Source organism: Bombyx mandarina, chromosome 09, assembly GCF_030267445.1.
Source record: "Bombyx mandarina strain Sakado chromosome 09, ASM3026744v2".
Lineage (NCBI taxonomy): Eukaryota > Metazoa > Arthropoda > Insecta > Lepidoptera > Bombycidae > Bombyx > Bombyx mandarina.
In genome coordinates, this window is record NC_143216.1 from 5,296,599 (window position 1) to 5,317,910 (window position 21,312).

Genomic DNA, 21,312 nt, shown 5'->3' on the forward strand with positions numbered 1-21,312 from the left:
CTATCTACATACTTATCTTGGTGATGCTATGCCAGCGAAAATATACGATGTGCCATGAACAACTCGAAACAAACACACAACGCAAAATGCATACATCACAAACAAAAAACAAACAAAAAAGTAAACATTCATTTTGATTGAATATCGAAGTTGAATTTTAATAAAAATAACCAATATTTGTCACTACTCATATCATCAATCTGCTTTCCTTATCCCAGTCACCTGGGATCAGCGCAAAATGTTTTCTCTTTCCATATACTCCTCTGTCATGCCATTATCATACCATTTCTTCGCTCACTCCACTCTTACAGATATCACCTTTCGCGCAATCCATCCAATTTTTCTTAGGTCTACCTCTTCCTCTAAAGCCTTCCACATTCATATTTAAAACTCTCTTAACAACGGCATTGTCATTTCGTCCCATCGCATGTCCATACCATCTCAGTACATACCAGTCAGTATATGTCACTACTAATATCATTTAATCTTTTTGGATATGCAAAGTCATTCAACGTAAGCTTTTCCAAGTAACGCGTATGGGAATAGCCCACAATGCCCACGTAGCTACAAAGCTGAATCACCTCTAATTTATGTAGGCTGTCTATTTACTAAATTTATGAGTCACGCTAGAACCTTAGAAAAACCAAGAACAAGACATCATTATAGTAATCCAAGATTTTGGTAAAACAAATGACACGTAAATTACCATAAACATAATAGGTATTTTTGTTAAATGTCTACTCTGTGGCGTTAGATTGATGATTTTGGTCAAAATTTAAAAACAACATTATTAAAAAACTGTATAAAGCCTTAAAAGTTCCATTGAATCAAAATCTTCTTCAACGCTTAGACTATTTTAACCGTGAGAATCGCAAGGCTCGCATCGTTATTGCAAAATTAAATCCCGTGAGCGTGTTATTCGAATGCACTTTATAATAGTAGGACATTTAAAGTTCAAGTATTAACTGAAGGTTGATTTCGACGGTGTATCAGTTTAAAACCGATCTTGGTCTAATATTATAAAGGTGGCATATTTTAGAGAAGCTTAAGCTAACAGTAAGTATAAAGTATAAGTAAGTATAAAGTATAAGTAAGCATAAAGTATTTTCTTCAGTTTTGGCGTTCAATTCGATTTCTTCGTATACCTAATTAAAACTACCACGAACAATTAGCACAATAAGTGCCAACGAATAATACCGTAGTCAGTTAAGTTTAGTAGTAAGAGAAGCACAGGATATAATTTTTACTGGATTTACGGACGAATTGGGTTCATCTCCTTTCATATGTTTGAATCAAGCACGCTTTAAAAGAGAGTGTATAATTTTAAGTAATTGTTTTTTGAATATAATGAGTTTGTAGTGGCACTGAGTTCGACTCAACTATTATTCTGTGGCGGCTTAGAAGAGCACCACTCTCTCATTTCGCGAGTGTCGCCAAAAACGACTTAACAATTCACGTAAGAATGGACAGAAGCATTCTCTAATATTTTTACCAGTATGCTGCGTTTGCCAATTGGCATTTTCTAGTGATATAACGTACTGTAAGCCCGCATTGGTAGGTGTGAGGCCTTGAATTAATTATTCCTTGTCTAGTTCGAGGGACAGCCATTACACTACACGATGCGATTTCGACCTCACGTCTCGGTGAGTGGTGGTATCTACGTTCTGATATCTATGACTTGCAGTTAATGCCAGGAAGACCTTCAACTCGTTCATCTCTCAACGGAAAATCAAATATTTCAAAAAATCCACTGCCCAGATACGAAACTGAAATAGGGAAATTTCACATGCAGAACATCAGCAAACACATTAGCTCCACATCGTATCGCATCCACAGTGAAGTAATCGGAAATGAACCAAGAGTCTCTCTGCACTTTGACGTTCCAGTACAATCCTATTTAAGTATTCCTTAACGTCTTTGCCAAGCGACTATCGTTGAGAAATTCCATTTCCTGGCTTCACTGTGCAAACATCGTCGGCTCTGTGACCCGAGGTATTTGCCTCTCTAGACTTAACACAGCAACCGTTCACTCAAAAAAATCTTCTCATTCAGTATTAATAGCATATGTATGTACACGTGTAAAGAGGTAGTTCGAGTTTTTGCTGAAATGTTCTATAAAGTTTTTTTTAATTGTTTATCCAGTTTTATTTAATTAATAAAGTGTGTAGAGAGTTGGGTTGTGAATGATAAAAATTGCTTAGTAACTTATCATTGACATAGCTTCAATGGAGTTATGTGACTATAAGCGTAGTGAGTTCCCATTACCTTCTACATTGGTTATTTTAGGAGGTATTTAGTCTCCAAGGCCCACCGTGACCAGATTATTTGAGTAGGTTAGTTGATCGTCGCCTGCTACTCGACGTTGGCGTTTTTACGACTATCAATGTAGGTACCTTGGTGGTGAAGGTACACGCCGTTTATAGTCAACCCTCCTCCTTTCTTAAACCGGGCTTGGGACCGTCTACAGCGGAGTTAAAGTTCCATCCTAGAGGCCGGAGCCCCAAATGTTAGTCCGACCAGATCTCCAAGCAAACCAACGGACCACTTAGCGCTACACTACACCAGAGAACTGACCGGAACCGATGGAGGCAGGCATTCGACAGGCTGAAACGGAGTCGCGATCCTCAGTAACGAGGGAGCGATAGAAAAGAAGAAGAACTTATCATTATAGATCACTGAATAGACTTGTTACTAAATGTGGTAAAGCAGTATTCTAGTATATCGATTTTTCATTCCAATGGGTGAATTTTCTACCCATTGGAATTATTAAATTATATTGTAAGAAATAATAATAAAATTAAACCAGTGAACTTATTTATAAACTATTCCCATATTTACAATATCCCTCGACATCAGTATGACAATAAGGAAACAACCTTTTTAATCTCCTAAAATCTCTACACCGTCGAAGTCTACACTCTACATATGAGCATCGCAAATGTTAATGCATGTTTAGTAATGCCATTAAAAATGCAAAAAACCTTTTGCGCTTGCTTATTTTAACTAGACAAAAAAATAACTGAGACATACGATGTTTTTTGCGGAACACGCTGTATCTACCGAAACATTGTATTGTTATTAGTCTGGAAAAAGAAGACAGGCGGTGCGACCAATCCATAATATGCTAAGTCTGGTTGACTCCACGAGCTTTAACTGCCTCAATCTTTTTTTATTTATTGCTTAGATGGGTGGACGAGCTCACAGCCCAACTGGTGTTGAGATATAAGTTCCACCCACTTTGAGATATAAGTTCTAAGGTCTCAAGTATAGTTACAACGGCTACTCCACCCTTCAAACCGAAACGCATTACTGCTTCACGGCAAAAATAGACAGGGTGGTGGTACCTACTCGCGCGGACTCACAAGAGGTTCTACCACCAGTAATCACGCAAATCATCATTTACAAGCAAGCTAGAAATGCTATAAAAACCTGGCCTTGCAGTTTTCAAATAGTTTCGGATCGGTGAGTGTCATTCGTGACCACGTTTTATTAATATTATTAATTCCTTGACTTGAAGAATGCTCAAAGTGTTTTTAGATGAGAATTTAACTAGTATACCTAAACTAAAGGCTGTTAAGAACGATGTATGCCGCCTCGTATATGCCGCCTCATTTACTGTCCATTACGATGATGTCATCTTAAATCTTTACGAAAGGACACTAACCTAAATTGAAAAATGCTTGATATATTTCTGCACATCCACTTTAATAATAAATTGTATTAATAAATTGTAATAAATAACTCATTAACGATTCGAAATTCAAAATCATAAATAGATTCTAAGTGCCTAATAAATACAGACATAATACATACATAAATACATTATAGTTATAACTAACCATAACTTTGATTTAAATTCCTCGAGAATCTCCTCGTAATGTTCATAAGCTTTAAGGTTTGGTTTAACATTGCTAATGTATAAAATATTAATCAAATCATAAACGAAGAAAATACCTAAATTATAATATAAAAAAGCAATAAATTGAAAAATGAATATGTCGGCACACGTCAGGGATGGCTGAGCGGTAGCTTTCGTCATCACTCGTATTCGATTGAACTCAGTTTAGTCAATAAAACTTTTCAATAATAATTAGTGAAACTCAACACACACAACTTTCACAATGACAGGATAAACCGACAGTTTCGTTGCACATACCGACAGACCGACTGACTGACTGACTGACCGTCAGAGACTCACTGCTGAGACGGACGGAATCACTGTCTGACACGAATGCCACGACTCTGTCCACGTACCGCCATTTTATAACTTTGGCGTTACGGAGTCTACCCTTCATTTTGTGATATTTATCAAAACAACATTTCATCATTTAAAATAATAATCAAAACCACCGTCTTAATATTACTAAAAGTCGTCAACCACGACACGGCCATTCTGTCACTTTGACGTTTGTGTATCGTTGATATTCCGAACTATTGACCCGGATGCGACAAATATATAAACATAGAATATAGATAGACGTTGTCTTAACATACAAAATAGAAAAAAAGTATCGAGATTCATTGGAGCACTTTAGTAAAACATTCCCTTAAAACTCCGACGAACAACTTTTACATTAAAAGTTTCCTTGTACCCGGGGAGCGATTGTATTAATTGTTGCTGCACAACACAATTCTCTAGCTTAATATTCTACAAACGTGAAGCATATTATAGACAAATTTCTTCGTTTTTTTTGTTTTTTACCTAAGCTGATAGACTTGAGAGGCTATTTCAGCGTAACCTTAACTAGTAGGTAAGCTCGCGGGGCTCAAACCTGACGACGTTGCTAACACGAACCCTAGCAAGAGCAGTGCTTCGCAGAATGTACCACCGGATCGGAAATGTGACCCACTGAGAAGATCCGGCGAGAAACTCAGTGGGCTGTGTCTTTAGGTTAATTTACTCGTCGAGCCCTTCGTCGCAAGCGACGGATTCGACGAGAACGATGACCGGTGCTTGAGGTACCTAAAAGCACCGTTAATGGATCGGGAGGATCCGAAAGAACGTGTTTTGGGCGACGTCGACTGCTTTCCATTCTGTACGCAGGGTCGGGAATGTAGTTGTGGGTTTGATTTTTATTACATGATGTTATTCCTTCATCGTGGAAGTTATTCATGAATATGTGTTAAGTACGTATTTCATTAGAGAAATTAGGATCTGCCTGCTGAATTTGATCACTGGCATAATCGCATCGCTCAATATGGCCACACGACCTTATGTTTAAGACCACGACAAATTCAATACAATAGTATTCAATTCAACTTCACCACTTTCTATGGTTAGCTTTGTGCCTTATCTGTTGTGATGTCGCTATGAGATTTCTCATCCCTTCACAATCTGTGGCACTAAAATCCTTCAGATTCTGCGGCGAAGCAGTCATGCGTACAAGTTTGAAGTATAGGATATCCATTAAAGAATAAAATTGGAATTTTAACCTCTAAGGGGATAACAAAATCAGGTTGTAAAATTTTCACCAGGTAGACTGATTCATCTATTTGTTAAGGTAGGCCATTAACTGATTAACCCATCCGTTATAATTACAAAAACCTTCCATTAAAACCTAACAATACCCAATTGCTTTTACTTAAAACAAGTAACAACAAAATTATACATTTATTCATTTATCATAAGAGTCTTACTTTAATGTATATATATGTTCTTAAACGAAGCATATAGGCTTTTGGGAGCAGTAAACAATATAAATGAGGGAAAAAATATGCGTAACAAAAATGTTAAAAACACACACACGAGGCTGTTAAGAAAAATGTGTGCAGTCAGCCCACGTTACCGCCGGAATTAAGCTTAAAACATTTTGCACGCGTTTGTTTAGCGTTTGTTAAGGTAAAACAATCATGTATGTAAATGTACTATAATGCGTAAGAGAAAACGTGCGGTGTTTTACAAAAGAACTGTGTTTTAATGTTGTGCAGAGTGTAAGGTTTTAAAAATGTTCGATCCACATGAAATATTTTCGGAAAGTTTTTATGATCGCGTTTTTCTTATCGACTGTTAGATAATTCGATACGAAATTATTATACGAAAGAATATACGAAATCATAAAATTATTATGAAACTCTTAACCAACTTTTTTTATTGTAAATACAAGAATTCAGTTCAATCTGTTGAAAAGATATTTACATTTTGTACAAGGAACATTACAAAGTACAGTACAAAGAAATGATCACTATCTCATTCTTAAGCTTTGAAGCTAAAATATTCATTCCGGTAGACGGTAATATTATAGATGTAATAGGCTTTTTTATGCTTTAGCCTATAGAGTTAAAAGATAAAATGTTTCATTTTAGTAAACTCTCTTATCCGTTTGTTTCAGCGAGTACGAACTTGGTAGGCAAGTTCACACAGAGCGTCCGCCGAATAGTACAAGACGTCAAAGATGAAGGAACCTCCAGTAAGTACATTAAAACTTTCGTACCCTCGTTAAAACTAAAAGACGGAAACTTTTTTTGCCGGTAATGAAAGAACTATGCCACAGCTTGTTAAACTATTTTTGGTGGACTTGATAAAACCACGCAAATCCCACAAAATATAGTCACAGTCCTTTGGGAAGCTCTGCTTTTTGTCATTGTTTATGGGCAGACCAGCACGCGGCTCAGCGTTGAGTGGCCCGGGCCTATAGACGTCACAACATTAATTGTATATGCACCGTAATATTGGTCTGCTTCGCGGCTGAAACAGGCTAGACGGCGATACTCTCTCCCAGGCTCACAAAGCGCAGCCAGTACTTATGATGAAACTCGATGCTCACATTTCATTCCTGATCCTGCGGACAGAATGGAAAGCAGTCGACGTTGCCCAAAACATGTCATTTCGGATCCTCCCGATCCACTAACGGTGCTTTTAGGTACCTCAAACACCGGTCATCGTACCCACAGACACAGCCCACAGAGTTTCTCGCCGGATCTTCTCAGTGGGTCGCGTTTCCGATCCGGTGGTAGATTCTGCGAAGCACGGCTCTTGCTAGGTTTCGTGTTAGCAGCGTCGTCAGGTTTGAGCCCCGACAGCTCACCTACTAGTTAAGGTTACGCTGAAATAGCCTCTCAAGGCTATCAGCTTAAGTAAGAAAAAAAAAGATGCTCACAGTAAAAGGGAAAATGCGTAGAACTGCCGCAACTGCAGACCATTGATATAAAATTAGTATTGGTTCGGTTTCACCAGTTCTTTTAATAATACTCACTCAGAATATCCTCTGCCGTAATTAGAATCTTTCAACCACTATGTGTAACTAGTAAACTCAATCGCTTGGACAAAACAATTTACGTTCGACAAATAAGAGCCGCTTTCAATAAGCTGTAGTAGCATTAATAAATATTGCCACAAGCTCTGTGGTACGTTGAAAGATTCAATTTGCAACCGAGAATTGATTGCGGACTGCTTTATTTCATTAATCGTTGCATTCGTTTCCGGAACAATGATGGTTCTCGTTGTAAATAAAATCGTTGCATGCGTTATTGGGTTCTTTGTATGTATTTGTTGGCGTAATACGTGATGTTTGTCAAACATAGTAGTGAGCCGATTTATTTTTAACAGACTTAAAAAAGAATTAAGTTCTTTATTCGAGCAAATTATTTTTCTATTGAAATACGTACTCAACAAATGTTCACGATTGACTTCCACGGTGAAGGAATAACATCGTGTAATAAAAGTGAAACCCGCAAAATTATAATTTGCGTAATTACTGGTGGTAGGACCTGTTGTGAGTCCGCGCGGGTAGGTACCACCGCCCTGCCTATTTCTGCCGTGAAGCAGTAATGCGTTTCGGTTTGAAGGGTGGGGCAGCCGTTGTAACTATACTGAGACGACCTTACAACTTATATCTCAAGGTGGGTGGCGCATTTACGTTGTAGATGTCTATGGGCTCCAGTAACCACTTAATACCAGGTGGGCTGTGAGCTCGTCCAACCATCTAAGCAATAAAAAATAAAATAAAATAAAAGGTGTGTTGTTACCTCAGAACTTTGTGTATGCGAAGCAATTTTGATGATTATTTTTGTTGTTTGAAGGCTAAGACTTTTCGTGTGGTCCTAATTAATGTTCCAATTAATCGAGACCTGACAAAAGCATACTGAGTCATAGTTTATAATGCATTTTTGGTATAGAATATTAATTATGTTCAGTCTGGTTTTCTTTTTCTTAAAATATCATTTAATCACGCTACTTATTATCTATATGAAATATTCATTTTCAAATTCCAATATAAATAAGCATTAATATTTTACCACCAGATAATAAATACTACAAAGTTGCTATCTATCGTGAAGTAGGTACACTTTGCGTTTCAAGAACGTAGCACACAAGTGTCATAGAGCTGGCGTAAAATAATATATATTAGAAGTACAAACCTGAAAAAAAAGCTTTCTAAAATTATACTGATTTTGGTCTAATGGTAGTGTGTCTGGTGAGGGTTGATATTGCCTTTAAAGGAGAGGATAGTGTCAACACGGTGAGATTTTGAGCTAATGTCTCAATTTTCGATAAATATACACTTTATGACAACATTGAGATACAGTTAACCAGGTGGATTATGGTCTCGTCTGAAAAATAATTAACGTGTATATTTTCCATTAAACTGGTGACAAGAACGTGATCTCATACATTAGCCAGAGTACACTGAGAAATAGAGAGTTTTCAATGTAAATAACACAGTAACTTCCACAGTAATGATTTAATGACCCATTCATTAGGACAGTTATCCGATCCTGGACGATAAATGAATGGATTTAAATTGCAATTAATTGAATTAGAAAATAGTATGTCATTTAACGTTGAACGTCGCTGAACGTCGACCTTAAAATAGTTATATACATTTCCTAATTTGTACCATGTCTATGGAACGTCTCGATTTCCAAGGACAGGTGGAGGGCAATCGGTCACGTGGTTGATCTCCTCTTTTTTTCTTACCTATGCTGATAGCCATAAGAGGCTATTTCAGCTTCTCATTGACGTGTAGGTGAACTCACGGGGCTCAAACAGGGAGTGTTGATAACATTGGCCCTAGCAAGAGCAATGCTTCGCAGAATCTACCACCGGAGGGAAAACGCGACCCACTGCGAAGATCCGGCGAGAAACTCAGTGAGCTGATCTTCTCAGTGCTGGACAGGCTTCATAAAAGCTGTGACACAGCCGTCCTTGGTCCAAAGTACCAGAGACATTGAAGACTGTAACAAATGATAATGCTGCTTTATCATCCACGACTACTCTCCCAAGAGAGAACGACTAGGAAGAAGAACTTAATGATATTTGATGGAACCGTTGCACAGAAACAACTTTTTTTAGTCGTTACTTTATCGTTTCGTATAATTATAATACCCAGAACGTAAAAGAGAACGTTTCCACAGTCAAAGCGGCAATATATTCATGTTCGAACTATTCATAAATATTTGTCGTTTTAGTATCTAATTTTTTTGCACATGTTTCGATGAGTTCACGGGTCAACTTGTGTCAATGGAGTCATACCATAAAGTGAATGTCGCAACACACTTTGAGGCGTGAACTCAAATTCTCAGCTCTATTGCGGTAGTGTAACTCATCAAAGCGTGATATAAGCAGGATGGTGGTATCTGCCTGTTGGGGCTTATGATACACCCTAACACCAGTAAGCACGCAAAGTCGATTACTAAATTACCACATACGTTATTATTATATATTAGAAGTAGTATTCATAAATAAACATCACACAATTGTAATATATGTATCGCTTGAAATACGCCAGTAAATGCTGGCGATAGCTGATTCTCGCTGGATTTTATTCGACGTTTTTATAACTGTAACTAACTAACGCAGTTATCGCTTTAAACGATACTCCCCGTATTCGAAAGGCATGTATTTGGTTTTGAAGTTTTTTAATGCGGGTAGTTTATCAGTCGAAATACCGATGCCGGGAATGTAAAGTGCACAGCTCGAATCCCGCCGTCAGGTACCAAATTTTCCAATTAAATACGTACTTAACAAATGTTCACGATTGACTTCGACCCTTAAAATTATAATATGCGTAATTACTGGTGGTAGGTATAGCATAAGACGAAATCTCTATAAAAGGCGCCCGAGAATGGTATTACTATGGTGATAGGGCGTTTTGTGAGTCCGCACGTGTAGGTACCACCAGCTCGCCCATTTCTGTCGTGAAGCAGTAATGCGTTTCGGTTTGAAGGGCGGGACAGCCGTTGTACTGTTAGATGTGAGACCTTACAACTCATGTCTGGGTAGCTTCATTTACTTTGTAGATGTCTATGGGCTCTGGTAATGACTTAACATCAGGTGGGCCGTAAGCTCGTTAAACCATCTAAGCAATAAATAAATAGAAAATTATTTTCAAAAAAGCATGATTATCCCGCTAACCCACTAATCCACTTAAATCTTGTATTTGTACCAGGCGGTCAGACTAAAGAAGAGGTCATTGAGACGAACGAGCGTCTCCGTGCAGTCAGGGTGCGCCTCGACGAGAACTACGACATAGCCAAAAAGGCCCTAGTCACGCTAATGGCCAGATACAGCGAGTCTAAGTCACAACGCAACGTCTTCACCAGATACGCATTACTCAAAGCCATGATCAAGGTAAATATAACACAGTTCATATTTTTACTTGTACTTACACCTAACCTATATATAACATCAGCCAGCTGATTTTCACGCCTCAGCGTTCTACTTCACTTTCCGCTAGATCAGAACTAGCATGGGTCGAGGCCTTCCATCACCCGGATTCTCTTGCATAAAACACGTGTAGAGCAGCTTGCACGTCATCTTCTTAGGCCCTCCTTCCCAGACCGATACGTGAGGGGGACCTGAAACACTTAGAGGGCCAGGGCTTGGGCGAGATCCGCCTCCCTGACCCTCGCTCTAGAGTGGCGGACTTGTGTGTCTCTCACGCGCCCTGCCGCCTCCTTCTGCGAGATGGTGCACTCGCAGAAGTCGAACATCGCCTTCCACGACTCGTCGTTTCCTATTTTTGCGACGAGGACACGACGCCAACCCTCCCATGCGAGATAGGCGACGTGCGTAAGCTCTGCCGAGTCCAAGTCGCAACCACAATGGTGGCACTCTGCCGTCGACTCCGCTCTGATCCGGTGCAAGAACTCACCGAAGCAACTATGCCCAGTGAGCACCTGCTTGAGCCGGAAAGTAAGGCGTCCTTTGTCACAATTCACCCAATCCACCAGGACCGGGCGAATCGCCTTGACGATCCTACAACCAGCCGAAAGATCAGCCAGCCGTCTGGATTATTTACACTTAACATCTTTTGATTTTTTTAAAGTAATCATATTGTCAGATTAATTCATTGAATTTAATGTAAATTCAAAGTCGCCGTCCCAAGAACTTTCGAATGCAATCTGCAAACCCGTCAATTTATCTGTAATTGAATTCAGGTTCCAAGATGCTTTGAGCCGGCGACTTATTAGCTGCTTTCTTATCGCATCTACTATTTTTTACGGCCTTAGTCGCGTAACATACAACAATTGCGGTATAAATCAAGAAATACTCTGACACAAAATATTTTAAGAAATCATATTTCTAAAAGTAAATAAGTAGGTTTAGATAGTTATTTTAATTTACAACCGCACAAGACGCACTCAATATAATATGAATTAAATTGACAAAGTACTAAAGAATGCCTTTGAAGCATTCTACGACGTAATTATGCGTCAGCAACACATCGAAGGATATTTTGTAATTCGTTCAATTTCTAGATTAAAACTTAGATAGTTTAATAAAATTGTAATAAAACACAATAACACATATAGAGCTTATTTATCACCATCATACATATACTATGGCTTTAAAGTCCTAATTTTAAATAATACTTATTTCGTTCATGTGGACAACAAAGTCTATATTTGACAAAAATATAATTAAAATTTGAAACAAATCTCTAAGCATCCTTTAATCTTTTTCTGACAAGTTATCAAAAGTTCTACGGTAGTGCGTAGCTGATATTAAATTCATCTTCAACAGTTTATAATCAAACATTTTTGAGTCCACAATACGCTTCATCGCTTCGAAAATAAACGCAAGAAAAATACATTTTTATGTGTGTGTAACTCTAAGCGTGAAAGGCTGAATAAATAATAACCGAATAGATTTACAACCAAACAATGGATCTCAGTGAGCGAAGCGACTGTGAATGGCAGACATTCTTAGTTAAATTAGAACATCTTACTGCAACTGGGTCCCGAGTGCTAGCTGTAATTGCGTTTAGAAATTAACACGCCTCACTGAGTATTTACTCCATGTCTGGAGCGAATTGAATATATAGCTGCATTGTACTGAAGTTCGTAGTGATCGCGTTAAGTTGATGAGTGTGTTTGAGATATCTAAAATACGATTTACTGTTTGAAACGTTCCAATAAGAGGATATTAAATTTAAAGTAAATAGGTAACAGTAACATTTTACTTGACTGATATGCTAGTTTGTACTGTGTGAGACACTTGGGGTACTTGTATCGAGCGGTGTTCATATTCCGCAGATACATACACTCGTGATTTATGTAATAAAATAAGGTATTTATATACTTCCACAATGAAGCAATCAAATCAAAACCGTAAATATACGTATTTACTATACAATGCAGCATTCACGTTGGCTACGTACCTGTCTATGGGCTCCGGTCAAACTTAGGACCAGGTCGACTAAGCGTCCCGTCTATGATATACAAACAAATAAGTGATGATAAATAAATAAGGTTCCACCTACAGATTTTATTGCGGTGGTGAAATGACACGTAATAGGTAATGTCATTTTTATCGTAGCTTTTAAATATCAAAAGTTTTATAGAAATCGGTGCAATTTTTCGTTATGTTTCGGTTTGATGTTTCAAGCTATTCAACATGGGCGTGCCGGAAAATCTCGTGCTCATCATAAGGTACTTCTTGTCAAACCGCTCTTTTCGATATCGAGTCGAGGGAACCCGCTTCTCAACCCGACCCCTAATAGCTGGAGTCCACCAAGGCTATGTCCTCTCTGTGTTCCTATTTAGTTTATTTATTAATTACATTCCCCGGTCGCCGCCGACCCAGTTAGCCTTATTCGCCGACTTCGATCAATAATACTACATCGAAGTTCGCCGACGACACGACCGTTTAGTACTCGAGTAGAAACAAGTGCCTAATCGCGAGGAAACTCCAGAGTGCAGCCGTAACCTTAGGATAGTGGTTCCGAAAGTGGCGCATAGACATCAGCGAAAAGCGCAGCGGTACTATTTCAAAAAGGAAACTCCACACGGATTTCCTCCCGGATTAGGAGGAGGGTTCTCACACCCCCTACTGCCCATTTTGGCCAGCCCATACCGTGGGCCAACAAGATCAAGTACCTGGGAGTCACCCTGAGTGCATCGATGAGATTCCGCCCGCATATAAAAATCAATTCGCGACCGTGCCGTTTTTATCCTCGCAGACTCTACCCCATGATCTGTAAGCGAAGTAAAATGTCCCTTGGGAACAGGTTGACACTCTACAAACCTTGCATAAGGCCCGTCATGACTTACGCGAATGTGGTGCTTGCTCACGCGGCCCGCTCACACGTGGACCCTCTCCAATCCATAAAATTCCGCTTTTGCAGGTTAGCCTCCGGAGCTCCGTGGTTCATGAGGAACGTTGACCTAACGATGACCTGGGCCTCGAATCAATTCGAAAACACATGAAGTCAGCTTCGGAACTGTACTTCGATAAAGCTATGCGTCATGACAATCGCCTTGTCGTTGCTGCCGCCGACTACTCCCCAAATCCTGATGACGCAGAAGCCAATCACCGTCGACGCCATTACCATGTCTTTACGGATCCATCAGATCCAATGGCCCTTGCATTAGGCATCTTCAGCTCTAGCGCTAGGAGCAGGCTTGAAGACCCCGGCAACCGTACTCGTCGATCTCGGCAAAGAGTTCGACGTGCAACTTAACCCATGCGTCAGCCTGCTGAGTTTCTCACCGGATCTTCTCAGCGGGTCGCGATTCCGATCCGGTAGTAGATTCATTAGCGAAGCAGTTATTCTCGAGTTGTTAGGTCTCCTTTGGAGGCGCTCGACTAGCTGTTAGCAAATCACACCCCTCCTGGCTGAGCCCTTGTTCGCCCCCACCAGTCCTGGTGAAATTGAAAAGGTCTCTGGGTCACCAGTAATCTCTCAATCATAAAAAAAAATCCCAACCGAAAATGAACAAACAATGAAATCGGATAATACTAAATATCGTTAATTTCACTGGACCTTCTAAAACAAATAACGAACAAACTCATCAGTATACATATTCAATATACCAATTTATCCTTTTTGTCCTTCTTCGTTTGTTTTTATTCCAGATTTTTATTTATTTTACACCGGAGTGTACTAGCACGGTCTGTGTTAAAATGGTATTGTAACTGGCGAAAAGTTGTTTTCGTGTCGAGACAGTAATTTTTAATGTTCACAATAATTATCACTAAAAATTTTAAAAAAACCTAGCCAGTTCATACAGAGCAAGTTTAACATTCTAAGTAGGTATAACATGACTAACCGAACCACGTACCTACCCCCGAAATTCGCTTTTAAGGGTCAGTTCACATCCTTGTGTCTGATATGTTTAAACTACCTTGACGGCTCCGTGTAATTTTCCGCCAGTGTGATAAAGCCCTTAATACATACAAGTCACGTTTGGCAACCTCTGCGTTAACAGGCCTGCCCCGCCTGAATTTCGAGGCTCCCATTATATTTCGTGTGTCTTGAATATAAAAAAGATAAAAACAATTTTCACTTTCCACGACTTTATCAAAAATGCTGTCGTTGGCCTTTTGGAAAAACTTTTTTCGTTGAAATTATTTTCTATTAATCCGTCATGTTGGCGTTAGCGGAAAATTCAATATCCTTTTCAAGTTTGATACAATAGGCTCTCTAAAAAGCTCTCCGAAAATGACATCCCGTTCTATCGCAAAAATTAACGTGTTCAACCATAACCCTTTATAATAACAAATTGCGTAAATTGGTGGTAAGGCTTCTTGTGACCACGCATGGGGAGGTACCATTAACCTGCCTGCCTATTCCTACCGAAAAGCAGTACTGCGGTCCGGTTTAAAAGTATAAGCTGTCCTACACAGCCGTTATACTATAAAATTGAGATTTAGACCTCATATCTTAGGATGTTTATGGATTCCAGTGACCAGTTAAGACCAAAAAGTTCGTTTATCTGTCTGTGCAATAAACGTATGAGAAATATTGAAGTAATTGTGGGAAAATAACATACACAGTCATGTGGGGTTGAAAAAAAAGATTCTAAATACTATGAAGCTATAGACGTGTTGATACATGCACTAAAATATACACGTATAAAAGATACATATCAAGCATACAACACACGTATAAAGCAATCTATTATTAAAGACTATGAAAAAATACCCAGAATATACAGGATTAAGGCACCAATAATTTTCATCCATAATATCTATTCTACGGAAGCGCCCTGCTCGTTTTTCTAGAGCAAATATGAATCGGTGGTCCCTGAGTGACACCGTACATGACATAATAAAGGGACGTGACTCCTGAATTCTCTCGGTGAATAATATTCAAACAATTTTTTCCTTTTTTTGTTTTCTTGTAACGTTTTAGCAACTTTCTTTCGTGTGAAAGGTGAAAGTCTGGTTTTATTCGCTCAAAAGATTCGCATTTTCAGAGGAGCGATCTCATTTTTATCTAAAAATCTTGGTAAATGTTTGATGTCGCGTACATTTTTTTCTTTTATGCGGAGATAATAAAAAAGTAGTTTCGAAATTCTATTTTTATCGCAGGTAAGTAAAAATCGGTTGAAGATATTTGGGCCGCGCTATCGGTTCAGTAGAGCGAGAAAATTATCGAATGAATCTCAAAGACATTCCCGTCTAATACTAATCGCATAGATTATATTTACTCTAAAATTAAACCCAAATAGTGCGGTTCAGGACACAGTCGCCAAACATTGTTTAACCGACAATGTCGGGAAGTATCCAAATTTAGTCTTTTTCTCCAGAACAAATGATAAACGCGTATCTTTGTAATCAAAGTAAATGCCATTTGGTAGGACAAAGTATTTCATAAATAAACAAGAGACACAAACGTGACCCCCTCAGACATTTTTGGAAATATATAACCAAGATAACGTTTCTTTTGTACCCAATTTTCTTGGGCGATGGCGACAATAGGGTCGTAAATGTGAAAACTGGCCAAGCGCGTGTGTCGTACAGAGCTAGGTTCCATATTTTTAGATGAATATTAAACTTATTTAAACCAAATTTGTAATGTTTTCTACCTAAAGTCCATAATAATATAATGTACATCTGGTCCATCCATCTAAGCAATAAAAAAAAGTCATGAAAACAAAAATCAAACTTAACATGCAGTGTCATAGGTATATCAGAATAAATGTAAATAAAAAATGATTAAACTTTTTACTTTTGTTGAGGTGATTTCAAATTTTGACACATAGTCATAGGTACGTCAGAGATGTGAGGAGGACGCGTTCTAAAAATATTTGGATGGCCTGTGTGAAAGAGGAAATGCGAGTGAAGGATGTGAATGCAGATATGATGTAAGGCTTGATTGGAAAAAGTGAACATGCTGCATCGACCCACACAGTGGGATAAGGGCAAAAATAAGAAAAAGAGTCGAACGTTAAATAAAAAAAACCTTTGAAATATATTTTTCTAATTTTGAAGTATGAGCACCGAATTTCGTAAGAGAGCAATAAATCAAAAATATTTTATTCGCACCGGAATCGTCTCGAAATGTGGCAAGTCGTAAATCAAAACTAAGTGCACAATTGATGCGATGAATGAATAATAACACCATCTCGTCTTATCAGTTACGAATATCATTTATGGTTTTTCCGTTTGTAGCATTTTGTGAAGCCATTGGTCTTTTAAGTTAAAACTGTGATGATTCGCAACTTTTAATTTCATAGTTACATAATTATAAATAGGTCTGGCCACCATATACAATTGTTACATTAAACTAATAAAACAATAATTTTAAATTTGACACTTTTGATTTCACTTTTTTTTTTATTGCTAGATGTATGGAAGAGCTCACAGCCCACCTGACTGTTAAGTGGTTACTGGAGCCCATAGACATCTACAACGTAAATGCGCCACCCACCTCGAGATATAAGTTCTAAGGTCTCAGTATAGTTACAACGGCTACCCCACCCTTCGATCCGAAACGCATTACTGCTTCAGGGCGGAAAATAGGCAAGGTGGTGGTGGTATCTACCCGTACGGACTCCCAAGAGGTCCTACCACCAGTGATTACGCAAACTATAATTTTGCGGGTTTGATTTTTATTACACGATGTTATTCCTTCACCGTGGAAGTCAATCGTGAACATTTGTTGAGTACGTAGTTCATTAGAAAAATTTGTATCCTCCTGCGGGATCCGAACACCGGTGCATCGCTACATACGAATGCACCAGACATCTTATCCTTTAGGCCATGACGAGATTTGTGAGAGCATCGGTATTTTTAGTTATAATTTGCATGTTATTTTTATTGTTTTTAGTTCGTTCATACTGACGATATCAGTTGTTTTAAAAAAAGAATACCAATGCCAGTTATCAGTTGTTATTACCATGTTATAGAGTGGTTTGTTGAAATAAAGATTTTGGTGTTAAAATGGATTACTTTTCGCCCTACAATCTCACACATTTATCATTGCATTTTACCATGTTCGCTCCACGCATTTATAAATTTCCTTGGGATCATGAAATGCAGTAGGGTGATACAGAGAACCGAATTGTGATAGCTACGATGTAAGTCAAATGCAATTTTGGAAACTGCATCCCTTGGTATTTCGACGAAGTTTTATAAAAGCGGGCTGGAAAAATCAGGCCATCCATGTAGTCTTCGTTCTAAAAGTCGATCAACGTATTAAAGGTAAAGAATTATTATGCGAAGAAATCCTGCAAAAGATTTTATTTAGAGAAACGAGCATACCAATTTAAATGATGACTTAGGACTTACAGAGATGCATTGGACATTGTTAAAAGTTAAAAGATAATCGCAATGAATAATCAACATGATGCTTAATTTCACTTTTTCCCCTACCTATACCCTGGTAGCCTAACGGGCTATTCCAGTTACGGGCGTACGGATAAATATCACAACTTTTTAAATAATACTTAAAGCTCTCCGAAAGAAAAAGTTAATTTTCCAACTGTACAACTGTTGTTAAACAACACTTTAATAAACAGAATCACAGATTAAATTTGGTAGCTCTATAGAAAGCTCTCGATAAATCAGTAAGGTACAACGTGGAGATTATATCGGTTGAGATGGTTTGATGGGGCGTGAGTCAAGGAGTAAGTAAGCCAACATTTTGGAAGAAGATATTAAAACATCAGCCGAAATGTAACATGAGATGATTGAACAGAAGGTAAATAAGCCTCTTAATAACGCTAAGGTCTATGAATGATCTTTTCAAGACTCAGTACCGGATCATAAAGGTCGATTCACACAAACGAGGGTGAAAAGAAATATTTCTGACTTCACCAGATCTGAATACTGGCCTCATCTAGTACCGATCTTAATCCGCTTCATTATGCCTTAGGGTCTTTTATGCAGACTACGGCATGCTCGAAACGCCATAATGTTCTGTGGGCTCCATAATTTAATTAGCAGTAACGAATTTTTCCATGGAGAATTTGGTGTTTTAATCAAAAAATATCCAAAAAGCTTAAAGAATTGCATTAAGGCTAATGAAAAACAATTTGAATCAACTTTTGCTTTTTATAGACTAACACAAATAACGATAGGAAATGTTGCTTGTGTTACATTAATAAAAACGAGTTAATATAAATTTGTACTTAGATATGGGGCACACGAACTAAACTTAATTTCGGACAACTTGAAAAATCACCGTACTTCTTCTGCAGTCTGGAAGAAATTGCATAAAGCAATACAAGCGCCGGTTGTGGTCTAAGAACGAAAAAAAAAACAGCCCAAATTTAAATTTAATTCACTTGAAAAAACGGAATTACGAACAAAATTGTCACAGATTACAACAATAAAAACTAAAAAAAATCGCTTCACTGGATATTTGAAGACATCCTCATTTACCAATCCGAATTATTCTGATTTAATTAATATATTTCGAATACAATTATCTCGCATTAACAACAGTGACGGTATCAACGATAACGACCCGTACATCATAGCAAATATTCATGGCATCCAAAAAGCTTGATACCATCAAACACATAGCTCTATTACAGTATGCAATTAACTACATCACAATTACGGCTTCATCGTATCGCAAATACGTAGTCACGTACTGTAGTTTCACATTATTATTTCCTTTATATAACTTTTAATAAACCCTGTAACACTCCGTTGTGACTATCAATGGTTGTTTGAAGAGCATCAACTTCTTCAAACTCTTCAATATCTTACCTGGATTACCAAAAACAACTGTACCATTATTGATTAGAGTCGCGTAGAAATGAACACATACGCATGAGAAAAAAGTGGAAAAATATGAAAATTTGCGCAAAATTTGCTGTTCGAATCTATAGTGTATGAATCAACGGCAGCATACCGCTGTAATGCGTTATAATATTGCTAACACTTGACCGACTACAGAGCGTTTGAACTCGCGCAGATACTTGACTGAAATGTGATTAAGGGCCACACTCGTAACTGCCGTGAGTATCGGGTCACGAACACTGAAAATCGAATGAAATTTTATGAATAAAATACAGGCAAGAAAAAAGTAGCATCTGCTGCCGATGGAGAAACGATTTTTTTTTTATTGCCCTTGTAGGCAAACGAGCATACGGCCCACCTGATGGTGAGTGGTTACCATCGCCTATGGACTTCAGCAACGCCAGGGACAGAGCCAAGCCGCTGCCTACCGCTTAATACTCTCCACAAGCCTCTTTTGAAGAAGGACATGTCATAGCGCTCGGGAAACACCGTGGAGGGGAGCACATTTCATAGCCGGATGGTACGTGGCAAAAAGACCTCTGGAAACGCACTGTCGATGAACGCAGCTGTTCCAGATAATCGATGTCAAAAAACCTAATAACAAGAATCTCATGAGCAGGCGTTTGGCTATGCTGCTTATTTTTGTCGCAAACTAAAGACAGTCGTGATAGAATACGACTGACAGTTTTACCTCAATTCCCAAACTGGCGGAATTCATAGTTTTCGGAATTCATTCTTTTCTTAAAGATCCTTAACACGGCCAACCGTATGTTCGTTCTGTTCATCTGTTGCTTGCTGGCCTTTATTTATTTGTATTTCGTCATGTTGATTAGCCAAAAACTTTAAACGGTATAGGTTAGCTAGCACAAATACAATCTACTGGTGATTGTATTTGTGCTATAATTCGATTGCACCTATAATTGAGGTGACATCTGCCATGAACTTTTGTCAATTTGTCAATGTTTTGTATTGATGATCACTTTGTTGGTGCAACTTAATAAATAAATAAATAGAACCTCTTGGGAGTCCGCGCGGGTGGATACCACCACCCTGCCTATTTCCGCCGTGAAACAGTAATGCATTTCGGTTTGAAGAGTGGGGCGGCCGTTGTAACTATACTTGAGACCTTAGAACTTATTCTTATATAACTATCTAATATAACTTATCTCAAGGTGGGTGCGCATTTACGTTGTGGATGTCTATGGGCTCCAGTAACCACTTAACACCAGGTGGGCTGTGAGCTCCTCCACCCATCTAAGCAATAAAAAAAAATAAAAAAATAGGTTATCTTTAAAACGTTAACCTTAAATTATCTGTGTAACATTCTATTAATTTAAAAACAAAATTATTCCAACAACTTAGAGTACCAGTGCGAAAGAATATGAACATATACATTTTTCGAAAAAAATATTAAGAGCGAAATTTTTGATAGAGTCATCAGAAACTCTCAATAGAAGCACTTTATATATTCACTACTTCACTATTGACGTAACGGGACAAGAAACAAAACAAAATGTTTTGAAACTTAAATAAAAATTCAGCATTAAAAGCGGAAATAAAATAATTACTCAACATAAATTTTATTTGAGCATGTAATACTACATAATACTTACTGCTATACAAGGAATTAATGAAGCTCAAGGGGAAAACTTTATTAAAAAAAAATATTGGTCTCCGGCGTTCATTATATTTCTTCAAGTGAACTCTCCGGAGACGGTGGAGCTTCCGTAGCTTTCTGCACTGAATAAGAAAAGTAAAAACGCCAGAAATAAGACGCGTTCCCGCCCGAGGAAGAATTGTATATGTTTGACTCTTTTATGACGCATTTGACTTTTATTAACCGACTTCAAAAAAGGAGAAGGTTCTCAACTTAATGTTTGTTACCTCATAAC

The 21,312-nt window shown here is 38.2% G+C and overlaps 1 protein-coding gene across 3 annotated transcripts in view; it reads left to right on the forward strand.

The window, feature by feature from the left end:
* LOC114240837 (uncharacterized) overlaps positions 1-21,312 on the forward strand; it is a 208,325-nt gene that overhangs the window by 174,962 nt on the left and 12,051 nt on the right. For all 3 annotated transcript variants that reach the window (XR_016323535.1, XM_089729691.1, XM_089729693.1), the window contains 2 exons: positions 6,330-6,407; positions 10,389-10,570. Coding sequence is in view for 2 of the 3 variants with exons in the window: in XM_089729691.1 (XP_089585817.1) it covers positions 6,330-6,407; positions 10,389-10,570 (260 nt within the window). In the remaining variant the exon portion in view is untranslated. The remainder of the gene's footprint in view (positions 1-6,329; positions 6,408-10,388; positions 10,571-21,312) is intronic.